The 19,247-nt window shown below is 39.3% G+C and overlaps 2 protein-coding genes across 3 annotated transcripts; one reads left to right on the forward strand and one right to left on the reverse strand.

Moving 5' to 3' along the window:
• Positions 1 to 69: 69 nt before the first annotated feature.
• On the forward strand, positions 70 to 9,518 carry VPS29 (VPS29 retromer complex component). Its single transcript, XM_079763185.1, has 4 exons — positions 70 to 147; positions 6,051 to 6,242; positions 8,602 to 8,837; positions 9,088 to 9,518. Exons 1-4 carry the CDS (start codon positions 145 to 147, stop codon positions 9,203 to 9,205), a joined length of 549 nt encoding a protein of 182 aa, XP_079619311.1. The 5' UTR covers positions 70 to 144; the 3' UTR covers positions 9,206 to 9,518.
• Positions 9,519 to 9,766: 248 nt separating this feature from the next.
• Positions 9,767 to 19,135, reverse strand: FAM216A (family with sequence similarity 216 member A). 2 transcript variants are annotated; one of them, XM_079763184.1, is made up of 7 exons: positions 18,756 to 19,135; positions 17,334 to 17,368; positions 15,351 to 15,472; positions 13,115 to 13,244; positions 12,850 to 13,033; positions 12,208 to 12,290; positions 9,767 to 10,579 (listed from the first exon to the last, which is right to left on the reverse strand). In XM_079763184.1, exons 1-7 carry the CDS (start codon positions 18,845 to 18,847, stop codon positions 10,464 to 10,466), a joined length of 762 nt encoding a protein of 253 aa, XP_079619310.1. In that variant the 5' UTR covers positions 18,848 to 19,135; the 3' UTR covers positions 9,767 to 10,463. The 2 variants fall into 2 exon arrangements, with proteins under 2 accessions (XP_079619310.1, XP_079619309.1); XM_079763183.1 differs by having other exon boundaries at positions 17,328 to 17,368.
• Positions 19,136 to 19,247: the final 112 nt, after the last annotated feature.

Consider the following 19,247-nt stretch of genomic DNA (forward strand, 5'->3'; position numbering starts at 1 on the left):
GGAAAGCGCCTATGCGGGCCACCGTACAGCGGTCTCCTGTGGACTTCTTTTTCCATTGGCTGTGAGCGAAGTGGGCGGGCCTCCGAGGAGTCTGAGGAAGAGGGCGGCGGCGGTGGTGGTGACTGAGCGGAGCCCAGTGACAGGATGGTGAGGATGGCAACTGCGGTGACCGAGGCCTGGCTCTTGGCCGGGGTGCTGCGTCGTAGGGAGCGGCTGGGAGTCTCCGGGCGAGGGTTGAGGCGATCCCGGAGGCCTGGGTGGGCGCGGTTCCGGCCGGGCCTGGGAAGGCCCAGGGGGAGGGCAGGGGAGGTAAGGGAGCGGCCACTTCTGGGGGAAGCCGGCTCTGGCCTTGTACCCCCGCCCCAGGGGCCAGAGGACGTCCGAGGGGGAAAGAGGCCCCTCTCTTCTGCTAGTCCTGTCGCGAGACCCATACGCCCGAGCGGGGAAAGGCCCAAAGGGCCTGTGCTTGGACCGTTCCGGAGAAAGGGGCACGGTCCCCCTCCGTCTCTAGACGTTTCCCGAGTTCTTCCCCGCTGGTTGGGGTGTACAAGTTATCCCCCCCCCCCGCCCCCAGTTGGCGAAAGCGGGCTTCTCAGGAGCAAACCGGGAAGTAGCGAGCAGAATCCCTCACCCGGTTTAGTTTGCCATCTAGGGAAAGGGGATAAAAACGATCCCTTTCGCCCTGAAACAGGGTGCAGCTGCCATTGCACGGTGGTAGTGTGCTCTCAGAGGACTGCAGTTTGGGCCCTTCGAATTGCCGAAACTCCTGGTTTCTTCAGGATGCTGCGACCTTTTAGAATAGGATTCCCTAATGATCTGTGAACTCCTTGAAATTTTTTGGAAGATTTTGAGACTGTGTACGTTTTTCTGGGTAAAGGGCCAGTGTTTGGTGCTAAGGGGGTAGTTTGGGGAGCTTTACTTTAGTCTTTCATCGGCAGGCCCGTCACCCTCTCACCCCCAATAGGTTGCTACCCCTAAGACCTTCCTGCAGAAAAACTCTGAGAGCTGCCACTGGTGAGGGCTCATAGCTATACTCAGTTTTCTAAGGTGCTCTGGACGCCCTAAAACAGGCGTCCTCAAACTACGGCCCGCGGGCCACATGCGGGTGTGTTTTTTGTTTGTTTGTTTGTTTGTTTTTAAAATATATTTTATTGATTTTTACAGAGAGGAAGGGAGAGGGATAGAGAGCTAGAAACGTCCATGAGAGAGAAACATCGACCAGCTGCCTCCTGCACACCCCCCACCAGGGATGTGCCCGCAACCAAGGTACATGCCCGTGACCGGAATGGAACCTGGGACCATTCAGTCCGCAGGCCGACGCTTTATCCACTGAGCCAAACCGGTTTCAGCCACATGCGGGTGTTTTTGCCATTTTGTTTTTTTACTTCAAAATAAGATATGTGCAGTGTGCATAGGAATTTGTTCATAGTTTTTTTTTAAACTATAGTCCGGCCCTCCAACGGTCTGAGGGACAGTGAACTGGCCCCCTGTTTAAAAAGTTTGAGGACCCCTGCAAACGTTAAGAACAGTTTCAAAAGGAACTCTGATTATCTTGGTATTTGTGTTGATGAGATTTAACTGTAAAGGAACTTTTCTTCTTGGTGGGTATCCATTGCATTTTTAAGATTATCACGATTCTGTGGCAAACATAGCTTTTGAGGTGGCTTATAGACATGACAGAGATTTATGGTATATACTTCCTTATAAATGTAAAAAGCTTTAATCTTATTTTTGATTTTTACTTCTAAACCAGACTCCAACTTAGAGCACATTTTACAGTAATTTTGAGACAGTGATCCTTGGGAGAAGACGAAATTTCTCTCCCCCCCCCCCCCCGTTTTTTCTTTCACTTTATGAAGACAAAATTTCTTGTCGTGTAACAGTTTTTGTTGAGAGGTTAACACTTGTTTATGGTAGCTGCACCAGCACATCATTTTTCATGTCAAATAGAAAGAACTGGGCGAAATTTAGCCTTAGCCCATCTTTTATTTGGCAAAGGAGACTAGAAACATTCAACACTCAGTAGTATCCAAGAGTCCACAGGCAGCATATTCAGGGGTGGGGAAGGTCCATTTTTATGTGGAGGAATGTGTTTGTTTTTATCATCTTTAGTTGGTGACTTCATCACTTGATAATGTATTTGTAGTGCTACATTAGATCATCTATACAAAATAATGACCCAAACTGCAGCATAATTTTACAACTAGAATTTTAACATAATTAAAATCATTATACTTGAGGAATAATTAGGCCATTAGAATCTAGAAAATGTTAGCTTTCATTAAAGCTATGACTGATTAATTTTCAAAATAGTCTTATAAAATGCTAAATAAACAGGAAATGAAAGGGTATGAGAGTCATGTGGAGAATAAGATTAGGAAAAAAATTGACAAGGCAAAAAATTTTACAAGTATGTATGCATGCGCGTATGTGTCACATTTAAAATACAGCAAATGGTTCTTTTGGTATTTTGAGCAAAGCTGATTTTTAACATTTTCTTTCATAACACTCAGAAATCATTAACAATTGTTTGCATATTCATTTGATATGAGTTTTTTTGGGTTTGTTTCTTTTTGTTGCTTTCTTTTAACATTGGTCATGTTTCACCCTTTTTTTTCATTCCCCCTGTCTGCAATCAACTTCTTCATTCCACTAAGGCTGGGCACAGAGTAAGTTTCTTCTCTTAGCTCCTCCTAATAATGGTGGTTGGGTGTCTGATTACTGGGATTTTCACCCTTTTATAGTCTATCAAATAGGAAATAGCCAAATTCCTATGCTTTGATTGGGTTGGTTCTTTATTTGAATTTAACAAGACTGCCATTTCCAGGATCTTTTGCTGTCTTAAAAGACTATAATCTATGTCTAACCTGAACTGTCAAAGTGTGGGATTTGGGCAAGGACATTCCTCAAAGTCTGATATTCGTTATGTGACACTATTTCCCTTAGAACTTTGTCACTTGCAGGAAACCAGAGCCCTAGTTAGGACCCTTACTAATTTTAAATAATTTCTGTGTGGTCTTTCATACAGTTATATCTTTAGAATGCTGATATCTGGGCACACGGGCATAATCCACAGTAAATTATAGAATTTAGGTTATCAATCATTATAAAATATCATGTCTTACTAATGTTCTTTTTAGTTCATTCAGATGGAACAACTCATTCACTATTAGACCCAAATATTTTTTTAAAAATATATGTGTGTGTGTGTGTGTGCATATATATATATATATATATATATATTTTTTTTTTAAATATATTTTATTGACTTTTTACAGAGAGGAAGGGAGAGGGATAGAGAGTTAGAAACATCGATCAGCTGCCTCCTGCACACCTCCTATTGGGGATGTGCATGCAACCAAGGTACATGCCCTTGACCGGAATTGAACCTGGGACCTTTCAGTCCGCAGGCCGACGCTCTATCCACTGAGCCAAACCCGTTAGGGCTATGTATATATTTTTTAAATATATATTTTTATTGGTTTTCCGAGAGGAAGGGAGAGGGAGAAAGAGATAGAAACATCAATGATGGGAGGGAATCATTGATCAGCTGTCTCCCGCACGCCCCCAACTGGGGCTGGAGCCCGCAACCCGAGCAAGTGCCCTTGACCAGAATCAAACCTGGGACTCTCCAGTCACCAGGCCGTTGCTCTATCCACTGAGCCAAACCAGCTAGGGCAGTCCCAAACATTTTCAACCTGTTATAGACATATACCCTTTTATGAGTTTGAGATTCTTTTTTTTTTTTAAATAAGGATATCTTTTTACCTTTTTCTCAAATGCCAGCTTCCCACATTAACTATGCACTTCAATACATATCTGAAGGGATCTCCCTCTAAAGATGAATATTGTTACATCTCTAGGTACTTTTGTACTCATTACCAATGAAGGTCAAAACTTCATGGTGGTTTTAGTTTTACAGATATTTTACCCATCTGGATTGAAACAATGTAAGTCCTTGAGCAAATACCAGCTGAATCTAGTCTTTATAAAGAAACTTATTTAACAACTTCTTTTAAAGTGCTCTAATTTTACTGCAGTTACTCTACATCCTGAATAGTTCCTTTCCTTTGTAATCATTTTGATATTTGTTGCAAGATGAATCAAGCTTGTTTTAATAATTTTCATTTTGCACATTTTGTTTTTTATTAATTTCAATTTACAAAGTCAGTGGTGACAACTATTTTGTTTTATCTTATTTTAGATATTTAATGTTTTCTTTGATAATAAATAGTCATACCTTTTTAAAAAGCAGTTAAAGGGCATGTACATTTATGGATGGGACAACATGCTATCATAGAATGAAGGTGCTTATACTAATCAACATGAAATTGTTGTCCTTTGGAGGGCAGATATTTTTAAACTAGAGGCACCGGTGGGGGCCTGCGGGGATCGGGTGGAAACCGGCTCTCTGACATCCCCCGAGGGGTCCTGAATTGTAAGAGGGCGCAGGCCAGGCCAAGGGACTCCACCAGTGCACGATCCGGGCCTGGGGAGGGACCACAGGAGGGCTCCAGGGCGTGTCCGGCCTGCTTGCCCAGTCCTGATGGGCTGGACCCCAGCAGCAAGCAAACCTACCGGTCGGAGCATCTGCCCCCTGGTGGTCAGTGCACGTCATAGCGACTGGTTGAATGGTAGAATGAACGTTGGACACAGCATATTATTAGGCCTTGATTATATAGGACTAGAAACCCGTTGCACGAAGTTTCGTGCAATAGACCTTCCTTCACCTGGCTGCCGGCACCAGTTTTCCGCCAGCAGCAGTTTTCCTCTGGCCACCCGATCGGAGCGCCTCCCGCCAGCGCAATCGGCCACCCTGAGAGGAACTCTGATCGGGAGGCGCTCCGATCGGCAGGTGGCCAGAGGAAAACTGCTGCTGGCGGAAAACTGGTGCTGGCAGCCACGCAATCGGCCACCCCGAGTTCCGCCACCGGCTCCATCGGTCCTCCCGCAGTGCCGGCTAGCCTACGGGAGGAACGGAGGGCGGGGATTCACGAGTGGGCATAGCGGAGTGATGGTTATTTGCATACTTCCCTTTTATTAGGTAGGATAGGATGACCTCTTTGAATATTAAGTGACTTAGTTAAATAATATTTACATGTAAAATCATTAAAATTTTATAGGATTGAAATTTTTATTCTTTAAAGTGTAAATTTTTTTTTGTCATCTGAGACTATGTTGCAACTCTAAACCACTTCCTACTAAATTCATCACTTATTTAGCTGACTCTTTTTTTAATGCTCTAATGCACATGAAAGATTATGAAAATGTTATTTTAAGTTTGGAAATTAAACTGAGGGCACATAGGCAATTTAATCTAGACAATGAATATATGGCAGTGAGGATTTCTAATGAAAGAGAAGATAAAGATTATGAAAAGTACACATTTGTCCTATTGAAACTTTGTGAAACATAGGTTGTTTTTATTCCTCTGTAATGTGTAGCTAATAGTTTTAAGTAGCAAATATTGTAAATTTTGGCTATTATTCCTCCAAATAGTTGTCAGGCTAGTAAACATAAATTATAGAATTAATTTTTTTCTCCATCATTGCTTTTTTTTTTAATCCTCACCCTGGGATATGTTTAGAGAAAGTAAAGGAGAGAGGGAGGGAAGGAGGGAAAAACATCAATGTGAGAGAGAAACTTCCATGTGAGAGAGAGACATTGATCAGTTGCCTCCAACCTGGGATCAAACTGGCAACCTAGGTATGTGTCCTGACTGGGAATCAAACCTACAACCTTCTGGTGTACTGGATGACACTCCAACTAAATGAGCCACCTGGCCAGGGCTCTATCATTTCATTTTTAACAATTCTCTTTATTAATGTTCCTGGAATCAATACACGAGATTTTAAGAACAGAGTACGTTATCATATGTGCTATGTGTGTTTGTTTAAATGGTTATGATAAGGAACTGTATGAATAACCTCTGCTCCTTTGTGTCCTGGAATCTCTGATTAGTTTAATTTAAAAGGGGGTTATTGGAAGAGAGTATCTTGCTTTGACATAATGTTTAACATTACACCTTGTCTCACCTTGACACTTTAAAGTTGGTGTTGGTATTAGGAGACCTGCACATCCCACACCGGTGCAACAGTTTGCCAGCTAAGTTCAAAAAGCTGCTGGTACCAGGGAAGATTCAGCACATTCTCTGCACTGGAAACCTTTGCACCAAAGAGAGTTATGACTATCTCAAGACTCTGGCCGGTGATGTTCATATTGTGAGAGGAGATTTCGATGAGGTGATGTATTTCCCTTTCTTTCACAATATTTCCTTTTCTTGATTTTCACGTGTAAAGCTTTATCCTTTAGACTAGTTTCTCAACTATTAAGATCTCTTCCCCCCTCCCCCAATATAAAATTACTATACATACCCTTCCTTCCTGTTTGAAAATCACTGAATTTTAGATTGCTCAATAAACATATTAAGTACTTGTTCTAATTAAATTGATACGGAGTAAAAGTAGTTTTGTCACTACTTTTTGTAGTACTATCATTTAGTTTATAAAGTTTTTGTTATGAACTTCTTACCACCACCATCACCTCTACTACCGTGTTCCAAGAACCGCATCACTTTCCTATTTTCCAACTTCCTGATTCTACCCTTCCTCCCTCCACAGTTTGTTCTCCAGGTAGCAGAGTGATCCTTTTTAAGTGAAGATCCTACCATGGCTCTCTGTCATCAGGGTTAACCATAAAGTACTGGCAGGAGGAAGTTTTGAGGAGGTCATAGAATTGTTCTATATCTTGATTGTGGTGGTGCTTACATAACTGTATGCATTTGTCAAAACACCTTGAATTATATACTAAAAAGGGTAATTTTACTCTATGTAAATTATACCTCAGTACACCTGACTTTAAAAACAAAAAAAATGTTAGAAATTCTGGGGTTCCAACTTTGCCCATTAATTAACAATGAGATTTTAGGCACATTACATCCTCTTTCTGGCCTTAGTTTCCTTCTGTGTAAATAGATTGGAATAGATGATTTTTAAAACCCCTGCCAGTATTAACGGTGTATGATTTTAAATTAAAAATCTGAGTCTGAAAAATTTATTTTGTATTTCTGGGAATATAAACTTTCATAAATTATTTACTAACTTTATTGTTGCTTTTTAATGGGGCTCTTTATATCAAACTGAATGACCATAGTGTTTTTAGTGGATTTTTAAAAGTTTGGGTAAACTATAGGTTGCACAGAGGTGAAAGACGGGAATGAGAAGGGAAGGGGCAAACTTCTTGTCAATAATTAGAATATAGGTCTGGTTTGTTAAAAACATTAGGTGTTCTGTTTGTGTTTTACTAAAAATAGTTTTAGACCTAGCCAGTTTGGCTCAGCAGAGCATTGGCCTGCAGACCAAAGGGTCCCGGGTTTGATTCAAGTCAAGGGCATGTACCTCGGTTGCAGGCTCTTCCCTAGCCCCAGTCCTGGTCAGGGGGCGTGCAGGAGGCAACCAATCAATGTATTTCTCTCACATCGACGTTTCTGTCTTTCCCTTTCTCTAAAAGATCAATGGAAAAATGTCCTCGGGTGAGGATTAACAAAAAATAATAATAAAAACAGTTTCAGTAGCAAGAATTCAAATTTTTGCTACAAATTTGCTCAAGTCATAGACCCTGGAGCCATGCTACCAAACCCTGGTAGCTCAACCACTTACTAATGTGTGACTTTGGGCAGGTTATTTTAACCTCTCCATGCCTCCGTTTTTTTCATTCATAAAATGGGGGTCAATAGAATCTACCTCTTAGGATTTTTTTTCCCTTAAATATATTTTTATTGATTTCAGAGAGGAAGGGAGAAGGAGAGAGAGAGAGAGATAGCTTCTTGCATGCCCCACACTGGGGATCGAGCCCTCAACCTGGGCCTATGCCCCCACCAGGAATGGAACCGTGATCTCCTGGTTTATAGGTCGCTCAACCACTGAGCCACGCCCGCCAGGTTTAGGATTGTTTGTAAGCATTAGGTAGGTTGTTATTTATAAAGCCCTTAGAATAGTGCCTGGTTCATACTAAGTACTATGTATTTTATTTATTTATTTATTATTATTTTAAAATATATTTTATTGATTTTTTACAGAGAGGAAGGGAGAGGGAGAGAACGTTAGAAACATCGATGAGAAAGAAACATCGATGAGCTGCCTCCTGGACACCCCCTACTGGGGATGTGCCTGAAACCAAGGTACATGCCCTTGACCTGAATCGAATCTGGGACCCTTCAGTCCGCAGGCCAACGCTCTATCCACTGAGCCAAACCGGTTAGGGCAGTACTATGTATTTTAAATTATTTTAAGCCATCTATATAACTTAAAGCCTGGGGTACAGGCCATATGCCTAGGATTCTTAGGTAGAAGAAACCCAGACATTTGGTGGGAAAATCATTTTCTACAGCATGCCCAAAAGAATCCATATTCTATAAAAATAAACACAAGAAGGTATTGCATGAGAAATTTCAGTTATGTGCATAGTTGCAGCCTTAGAGACTAAGGAGAAATCATATTTAATAAATGTGTTGGTTGTGGAGGAAAACACCCATATGAGACTGAATATTTAAAAGCAGGTTGTTTTTTAAACATGAGTATGTCTATTTCTTTCTTATTTTAGAATCTGAATTATCCAGAACAGAAAGTTGTGACTGTTGGGCAGTTCAAAATTGGTTTGATCCATGGACATCAAGTTATTCCATGGGGAGATATGGCCAGCTTAGCCCTGTTGCAGAGGCAGTTTGATGTGGACATTCTTATCTCAGGACACACACACAAATTTGAAGCATTTGAGCATGAAAATAAATTCTACATTAACCCAGGTTCCGCCACTGGAGCATATAATGCCTTGGAAACGTGAGTAGTATGTACTTTGGGAATTTGGGGGTTTTATAAATTTAATAATTGCTTGTGTGACATTTCATAAAAGAGAAATGCAATCACTTAAATAATTATAGCCTTTCTGGCCATCTTCTTTTGGTAATTATTCTTTTTAATATGTAACAACCAGATTTCTCCTTGAATCCAAATTGTCATATTAAATTGAAATTTATAGTGCTGTGGCTTTTTAGTACAAAACACTGACATTCTTTATATCTCCTTCCAGAAACATTATTCCTTCATTTGTGTTGATGGATATCCAGGCTTCTACAGTTGTCACTTATGTGTATCAGCTAATTGGAGATGATGTGAAAGTAGAACGAATCGAATACAAAAAATCATAAAGCCAGGCCTGTCTTGATTTTTTCTGTTGTTGTTTCTTATTAATTCCCCTGTTCAAATCAAGTAATTAAACATTTAAGAGCCACAAAATTGTATCACTTTTATAATATTTTGCAGTAAAATATATCGTCTTCTGTTAATACAATGTCTAAGCTTCTTGTAAACTATAAGAATTTATTTAGTTTAAGTATATGATTTCTATGAAAAAATGTCCCCCACACAGTAAATGGTTACATGTTAAGAAAAACTTATCATTGTAAATATCTTCAAAGATGATATTTAGAACTTTATTATAAAAGTAGTGCATGAGGGAAAAGAATCTGGACTTTCTTGTATACATTTTTCTCTTCTCCAGTAATAAAGTTACCTTTCATTTATACTTTCTTGATAATCTGTTTTAATTTTTTAAAACCATAAAAATGAGAGACCAAATGAAACTGTGGACAAGCATTAAAGTGATGAGATGACTTTTTAGAGCTCTCATTTCTTAGAATATTCTGGGTCATAATGTTGGACTCTGATTTCATTTTCTAAATAATATGCCATATGGACATATTAAATCAGGAGAGATCCTTCAAACAGTTACTTTAAATTGCCCTATTTTTCAAGTTTTAACAAAAAAAAAATTTTAACACTAATGTTTAGAAGGGAAGCAACCTAGAATGAATATATACTGTAAAGAATCCTCTCATTAGTACAACCACCCCCAACTTAATCTAGTTTGAGAGGCCAAGTGTTTGTGTAGCAATTTTCATAAAATAGGGCAAACTGACATTTCCATTTTTCAGTTGTATTCAAGCAGCAAATATTTATTAAACATCATTTTGCAATCCAGGGTGTTATCTCTATTAAATGCTATGCTATATTAGGATATTTCAAGACTTTTCCTCAGCCCAATCAAGAAAATATTTGTCAGATATTCTAATGTTGCTGTTTTAGGACTTATTGTAAACACAGAGAGAATTATACAATGTAGTTGTCAGATTTAAAGAAAAAATAATTCATTTTAAGTGACAAAAATTTTAATTGTATCTAGCTAGAAATAAAAGCATATATTTACACAGAGACTTTATTACACAAATATATTATTGGAACATGGAACTACATCAAACCAATTACATGGTTTAAACATTTCTGAACAAACCAAAATTACTTAATGACTTAATGGTAAATAACAGTATCATCCTAAATGTAGAGAGGACACAATTCACAAACCCTACCCCTACCTTTGGCACATTATCAATATATAAGACAAGATTGTCAAGTTAACATCAGATGTTCTCCCTGTTCTTCAATTGACATTGATTGCATACACTTACTTAGTAAATCTTCCTTTATTTCTTCATTGGTGTATGATTCAAAATCATTTGTAGAAACTAAAGACAAAAGAAAAAGAGTTTATAATGTCTGTTTGGAAACAAAATTGTATTTCATCCTAAAAATTGAGATTTGTATATAAGAACAACCTTCAAAATGACCTACCTTATTAATAAACCTTTAGCAAAAACAGATTGCTTACATCTCAAAACTTAACTCCCCTTTCCTCCAAATCTCTTACTTTTAAAAATAAGACACTCAATACTGCTTGGCCAGAAGGTCACAGTTGGATTCTGGTCAGGGTATATGCCCAGGTTGTGTGCTTGATCCCTAGTGTGGGGCATGCAGGAGGCAGCCAATCAATGATTCTCATCATTGATGGTTCTATCTTTCTCTCCCTCTCCCTTTCTCTCAATTCAATAAAAAAAAATTTTTTTTTAAATCTTAAAAATGATACCCAGTGCTGTATTCTAGCCAAGTTATTGTACAGCAAATTCTGTTACTAAGTTCTATTTTTCCTTTGCTTTGTAACTTTATTTTTATTGTTAACACTATTACAGATGTTCCCATTCTTCCCCTGCCTTAGTCTACCTCCAGCCAGTGCCCTTTGTTTTTTAAAATCTATTGGTTAGAGAGAAATTACAGTTTCAGCATTCTCCATTTTAAGTTCCTTCTTATCTCTCTTCTCTTGGGGACCACAGGGACCTTTCCCCTGCCTGGGGTTTTCTCCAGCTGTTCTTTTTGGAACCAGACTTGCCTTTATCCCTGCAGTTTCCCTCAATTCTTGGATAGGCATAGCATGGTATTTACAGCAGAGCTAAGTGGCACTGTCACACTGTGGTAGTAACTAGGAAATGACGTAACTTCCACTTAATCCTTTCCATTTATCAATTCTGAGCAATACTTCTGAGCATTTGGTCTTTCTTCCCCTTTTGTCTTTTTCATTTTGTGCTATTCTGTAATTGTAGAAGGATCCTTTAAGCCGATCCTTCCCAAGTCTAGATTTGTCTGAGTTGCTCTGTCACCTGCTTGGCTTGCTTCCACTGGTTTGTTGAGTAGTATTAAAATGGTATTGGTGATAATAGCCCTTTGTAAACTATTTGATGCTATACAAACTATGTTATCCTTCCAAAAAATGGCACTACCTCATAAAACAAGTGCTATGGCTTGGAAAAAGTCATGTTTTTGTGAATCTGGGTTCTGATATGGTAAATTCTGATAAGTCTCTAACCTTGATATTATACCTTTTAAAAAATATATTTTTTTTATTGATTTCAGAGAAAAAGGAAGAGGGAGAGAGAGATAGAAACATCAAAGATGAGAGAATCATCGATTGGCTGCCTCCTGCACGTCCCACACTGGGGAATTAGCCCGAAACCCGGGCATGTGCCCTGACTGGGAATCGAACTGTGACCTCTAGTTCATAGGTGGACACTCAACCACTGAGCCATGCCAGCTGGGTAACATTATATCTTAATTTATAATTGGAAATACTTTGAATCTTACTCCTCTGAGCAGTGTGTTCTTTTAAATGAAAGCAGAAATATATTCCATGCTTAGTTTTATTTGGAGCAATACAAGCAAATCACATTCTAAATTTTCAATGGCTTCTGTAATATAAATCTATATTGGGTTTAATTATTTTTTAAGCATAAGATATTTTAAAATGCCTATTTTTCAAATTTACCTGATTGCATGAACAGTCTGCCTGGTTTTCTAAAAATCTTCAGCGACTTACATCTTGTTTTAGACACATATCCAGTTTTTAAGCTATAAGAAAGAAAAGCATCTTAATCGCAACCAGCAAGTGAACAGCTGCCTAATGATTGTGGAAGGCTACACAAATTCTCTATTAAGCTGCCAGCATCACCAAAGAGCCCTTTCAGCCCCTGAATTCTCCTGTGACTTACTAACCCTGAAATGCAAAGCTAACTATTACGCAGGTTGAATAATTAGGCTTCTTATCTCATTTTCCCTCCTTTTTTGTTTATAGTATTCCTCTGTGCAGAAGTAACCATATGCTTCTCCTTTTGGAAGTGTTTGCATTATTTTGAATTTGAGTGGGAATCACTGAAAAGAGCAGTCTTCCATATCTCTAGCTGATCAAGAAATGTTGACAATTCCACGAAATAAGTTCTAAAAGATGTGGCATATCCCAGTCAGCTCAGTAAAGAGACCATATGGTAACATCCTTTTGTGTTTTTTTGTCCAGCCGCTTTTGAACTTAGCAAAGTCAACATAATAGGGAACATAAGTTTTAATATCATTTAGCTACCCTTCAAATAAAATTGGGGTACATTTTCCTCCTTTTAAACAATAAGAAGCAGACCTTCCTTTGTTTCTCATGGGTCGCCAAAGGGAATGCTGTATGATCATTTCAGGTGCAGATGCGGCTGCGATGTTGGAAGGCACTGAGTCCCCTCTCTCCAGTTGGTGTCGCCACGTAGTACAGGGGTAATGCTGCTTCGGGGAGTGACGAGAACTGAGGTGGCTCCTGTGATGAGTGAGGACGCCTGTCATATAAATCACTTCAGTTAGAGGACCCTCTCATTTCTTGTGACAACTAGTAAGAAACTAATTGCAGGTGCACGTGCCTGGCTTGTGAGAGTTGTGCTGGATCATATGCATGTACTGCCTCTTCATTAACACCCTCAGATAGTTCACATTACAGATCTTAGCAATGCTGCACAGATAATGCTTCTGGCCTATGGTGAGGTCTGGATGCTAAAAGACAGAACAAGATTTATAGGCTTTATCTGAAAGGATGAATGTTTAGCAGAGTGTACCATCTGTACGTTTTACTTAAGCAAATTCAACTGTGTTAATTTGGCCAAGAAGAGAGAGAAAGAAATGGCCATTTAAATAGTACAAGTGACTCTGCTTGCCATTTCCACTCAAGTGACTCAGATGCCCAATGAGGTTTGAGGACCAATGCCCTACAAGAGTAAGGAAAATATGAGTCCGCTGTTATGTCAGTGAGTCTGTTTTGGGGTGTATGTGTGTGTGTGTATGTGTGTGGTGCTTTTTTTTAATTGAATTTATTTGGGTGACATTGGTTAATAAAATGATATAGGTTTCAGGTGTACAATTCTATAACACATCATCTGTGTATTGTTTTGTATGTTCACCACCCCAATCAGTGAGTCTTAATTCCCATGTGCCTCTCAGTGAATGTGGGAATCTCACCTATATAAAGTAGTATCTAAAAGCAACCCAATTACTCTACTTAGTTTAACTAAAAACAAAAAAACCCAAAATGGTCCTTTCTAGAACCATAAGGATAACTGAGTTGGACAGATAGAGGGATAGTCTGATGGGCTCTGATATAAGTAATTTCGACTAATATTTTCACTGTACTTGCTGATTTTAGAAGTTAACACTTACCTAAAATGCAAGACTCCACTACATATGTGCCGCGCGCAGACACACACACACACACACACACACACACACACACACACATACAGGATTTACTGAACTGGATAGGTAATGATCCAGAGGAAATTCAAAAGGTTGGCCTGAAAACTTTACCAGTTGGCACAACTCTTTAGTAAGCCTAATTTGTGTTGCTCTGGAGAGGCTACCCTGCCAGCTATGATTTTTAATGGGTAATACAGGACAATAGTTGTGTTAAAGGGTTACTGCCATTTTCTCTACTTGCTTGCTTCTAATTTTGTAGTCTTTGAGAAAAATCTTTATGAGGTTGGATTTCTATCTCTAGAATGGAACTTTCCTCAAGTGCCTTCGTGTTTGAGGCATTGAGTTTCCTGCATAAAGGTACATCAAATCTGAAGGTCATAAAGTCCTGAAAGAACTCATATGATAAGAAATCTATAATAAAATTCTTGTATTCATTCATGGTTGACCCAACAGATTATATATATATATACATATACATATATATATATGTATGTATATATATACACATACATATATATATATATATATATATATATATATATATATATATTCCTACAGAGTACCTTATCCTCTAAGTCAGCAATTTCCAACCAGTATGCCACAAGAATTTGGTATCTTATTATTTAGTTGAGGGCACTGGCCCCCTTTCTCTTTTTTTAATTTTTATTTATTTATTAGAGAGAAAGAGAGAGAGGAAGAGAGAGATTTGTTATTCCACTTACTTATGTATTCATTGGTTGATTCTTGTATGTGCCATGACAGGGTCAAACCTGTAACCTTGGCATATCGGGACAATGCTCTAACCAACTGAGTTACCCTGCCAGAGCCTGACCTCTTTTTCCTTAGATTGTCAAATTGTAAAAGTGACAACAGCCAACACAAAAATAGCAGCCCGGTGTGAATGAATCAAAACTATACCTATTTTTTTTTGTCAGATCAGCAAAAAATATATTTTTTGGTCTGCTACAGAATTTTAAGTAATTAGTTTGTGTGTGCCATGAGATATAAAAGGTTGAAAATCATTTCTCTAAGTAGCTTGTCTATATATATAAAAGCCTAAGCTACTGTTCGACTGTCCGATCCGGTAGCTATGATGTGCACTGACCGCCTGGGGCAGATGCTCACTGCAGGAGCTGCCAAGCTGCAGTGACTTGGCAGCTGCAGTTCTCGGGTGACGCACCCAGAACCAGAGGAAAGAGCCTGGTTCTGGGATGCATCACTCGAGAACTGCCCTCTTGCAATCCGGGACCCCTCAGGGGTTGTGGAGAGCCAGTTTCAGCGAGATCCCCGAAGGCCAGGCCCAGGGACCCCACCGGTGCACATGGGGCCTCTAGTCTTCAATAAAAAGTTCAGCTCTGAATACAAAGAGTATTGGTATTTAAATAAAGTATTGGTAGGTAGTTAGCATACCTTTAGAAAGGACACATCTGTCATTGATTTAGGGATGTGAATTGTTTGAATTTGAGGAGTTTTCCATAACTCTTGTAGCTTGGCTATATGTGAGTTCATTTTGTGTCCATCTTTGATTCCATCTGTAGGCAAGGACATTATTATGTGAATTTCATGAGAAAGATCAGTTTAACAAATTAACTATTAAGGTCTATGTATTTACATGTGCCAGTGATTATTCTGGAGTAATAGCATGGGCTGTTAAATTTTTTTAATTGCTTTTAGACAGAGGAAGAAAAAAAGAGAAACATGGATGTGAGAGAGAAACCTGTTGATGGACATTTGTATTTTTCCAGTTTTGGACTATTACAAATGAAGCTGGCAGAACAGATTTTAAGTTAAAAGTTTTTACTTAATAAAGTGAATTAAATAAGCACAGTTTTGTTTTAATGTTATTGATAACAAAGGCCACTATAATTTTATATATTAAACTTTAATTTTAGTTATTTAAGATTTGGGCAAACCAGATATGGCATAATGAAAGACTAGTTTGTCAACAAATAGAAAAATCATCTGGAAATTGTTATTATGACCTTTAAATCATCATTTGGAAACTATAACAATAAAATGAATACTAATTCAACATTTCAAGTTTATTATTATTTTTTAAAATATATTTTTATTGATGTAAGAGAGGAAGGGAGAGGGAAAGAGAGATAGAAACATCAGTGATGAGAATCATTGATTGGCTGCCTCCTGCACGCCTCCTACTGGGGATCGAGCTGGCAACCCCGGACATGTGCCCTTGACTGGAATGGAACCTGGGACCCTTTGGTCCGCAGGCCAACGCTCTATCCACTGAGCCAAACCAGCTAGGGCTCAAGTTTATAATTTTAAATCCTTACTGAAGTCATAAATGTGGGCTAACTCTCTAAGAGTATATCTTTTGTGTCCCTGCTAATAAATATTTCTAAGATGCATATCATAACCTGGCCTAAAATTTTAATTGCTCAAAAGCTTGTTAGCATTTCGTTACAGAAAATCAAACATTTAAAAATAATAGTTACACTCAAAACAACAACCTAACTGAACTATGGGCAAAGGACTTGGATAGACTTTGGATGTCTCCAAAGAAGACACATGAATTGTCAATTAGCACATGAAAAGATGCTCATTATCACTAATCGTTAGGGAAGTCAAAATCAAAACCATAGTGAGATACCCATAAGGATGCCTATCATAAAAAAAAAAAAAAAATTCCAAACAGAAAATAAGTGTTAGCAGGGATGTGGATAAATTGGAACCCTGTGCATTGCTGGTGGGAATGTAATATGTGCAGCTGCTATAGAAACAATGTGGCAGTTCTTCAAAATATTAAACATAGAATGACCATATGAATCAGCAATTCCATTTGAAAACCACACTATTTATATATATTTATATGTATGCCTGCATTTTTATATCTATATACTTACAGGTATGTATGTTTTTCTTAGGTAACTGTCAGGACTATACAATTTCCAAGGAAAAGCAAAGTGAATCCAGGTTTATATATCATTGAATTGAAATTGCTCCCTCCCCAAAATTAGTGAGACACCTTTGGGAGGGGATCTTATCCTCTCAACTCCAGCCACTCTATCCTTTACTCCAAGGGAGAGGAAAACAGCAGCATTAAGAATTATTTTGTTCTTTGAGTTTGTTCCATTTAAAAATTTTCCTTCAATCTGTGCTCTCTTCTTTTCAACCAACATCAGTTATAAACACAGTTTTCAGATTCATTGCTATTTTGAAAGACTATTTTTAAAATGCTTGATGTAAGATATCTTCATGGGAGACAAAATACCTGCTGATTGTTCTCTGAGAAATCTTAAAGACTAAGATCACCAAGGAGGCTAATGAAATCTATTTTTAAACCTCCTTTGTGTAAGAGTTATAGCAAAATTGACTTCTCTGAATCAGGTTATTATAGGTATTATCTGATTTATGTGCTCTACTCACCAGTACCTTTGGAATTCTGGTAATAAGAATGTCCAGCTGATCTGTTAAAAAAAAAAAAAAGGATGTAAATAGTAGGTGGTAACGACAAGTAATGACAGCTTTATAAGCATTAAAGAAGGTATTTTAAATGAAAAAAAGGACAGTATTGCATTTGCTTTATACTTTTCATGCTTCCATCAGACAGAATGTCTTGCAAATTTTCTTCTTTCATTCTGGTTATATCCTAATGGCTCCAGACTTATTTAAAGTGAGTTATCTGATATTTTATATTTTCTTTGCCATATTATTAGGCAGGATTTACTTTAAGCCAAATTTGGCCTTAGTTTTATAGCCTCCTAATCTAATTCCTACATTGTGTTTAATAAAGTAGTTTGGGCTTCTAGTCTTAACCATAATATTTTCTTGTTCTCTTTATTTTTAATAAAGTATTTTGGCTATGGAAAAGACTATCTTGTTTTTTAAGGTATGTAATTAAGGTGTTTTAGAACCCTGGATTTGGAATGTTTCTAATTTTGTATAGGTTCTTTTATTTTTCTCTCAAATTGAGACAAAACCCCCTTCCTTCCTCCCTCTCTCCCTCCCTCCCTCCCTCCCTTCCTTCCTTCTTCATTCTCCTGATATACTAGGATCCAGCACTTCACTAAGCACTGAGAGGAACAGAAAAGAAACACAAGACCCCATCTCATCTTTAAGAAGTCTTCAATCCACCATATATTTTTTTAAAAAATAAAAAAAGGCCATGGGTGCAGCAGCCATGTCTGTGAGCTGCATTGGCAAACAGCCAGCAGCTCTCTGTTTTAGGGAATAATTGATGAAAGGGATGAGGAGGTACTGCCTTCAGCAGTGACTTCAGCAACTGTCTTCAGCATCAGGAAATAATAGTAAAACCCTGCTCAAAATAAAATAGATTTATGAAGAAATGAACTTCTGTGTGAAGGAAATGTCAAGTGCTTCTAATATTCATAGTCATCTGTTTCATTGACGATTATGAATCCCCACTTGACATAAAGGTGGCTAATGTCACACACAGGGAACTGATTTATTGACTTGGGAGCCCTCCATTGAGCCAAGGACGCTTGTTCCCGCAGTCTCCCCCTCTCCCCCGGGTTTACGCAGAAGTCCGGTGACCAGGCCGCTTTTCCAGCAGGTTTCCCGGCGCCCCCTCGGTGCAGAAAGATGCACGCAGGTGACTGTCGCAGACACCGCGTTGTCATTGCTCCAAACAGCCCTCAGAAACCCTTCCTTTGAACAGTGAGTCGGCTTCCATATTTCCCATCCCGGCCACAACAAAGGTTCTCCCTGCCTCTCTCTTCAGTTCACTGGGGCCAGTCGATTGGAGCAGCCAGCTCCCAACCCCTCCTCCACAAGCGGGATCACGACCCGGCCGATCTCCGTCCTCCCTAACCCCTCAGGGCCCCGCAGCCTCACCCGCCTCCGCCACCCTCGGTCCTGGCCACTGCCGGAGGCTCTGCGGAAGAGCTGCAATCCGTCCAGGCGGACACCGGACCCTGGCCGAGCATCTCCTCCCGGGTGCAGGGACCGCGAGCTGTGTGCGGGAAAAGCTTTCCCTCTTCCCCTCCCGGGTCAGCACGCTTGCGTCAGGTCGGGAGATATTGGGGGTGACGAGGCGGATGCTGGATTCTAGCCCCCTCTGGGGCGTTCCGGACACTGCCCGAATAGCTCCGGGAGAGCGGGGAGGGCAGATCCACGATCCTGGAGTTAAATTGGGGAGGAGCGGGAATTCTTCAGTTGACTACGCGTTTGCACGTTTGCATCTTTTTGTGGAACGGTTGCGTCGCGGAAAGGAAATATTATATACATATACATGCCCTCCACAACAGGAAGTGTCTTCCACCTCAGTATTCCAGACCCTCGGCAAATTTGCAAATCTCGAATGTCACCATATGTGTCAAACATCCG

This window comes from Cnephaeus nilssonii (assembly GCF_951640355.1).
Source record: "Cnephaeus nilssonii genome assembly, chromosome: 22".
NCBI lineage: Eukaryota > Metazoa > Chordata > Mammalia > Chiroptera > Vespertilionidae > Cnephaeus > Cnephaeus nilssonii.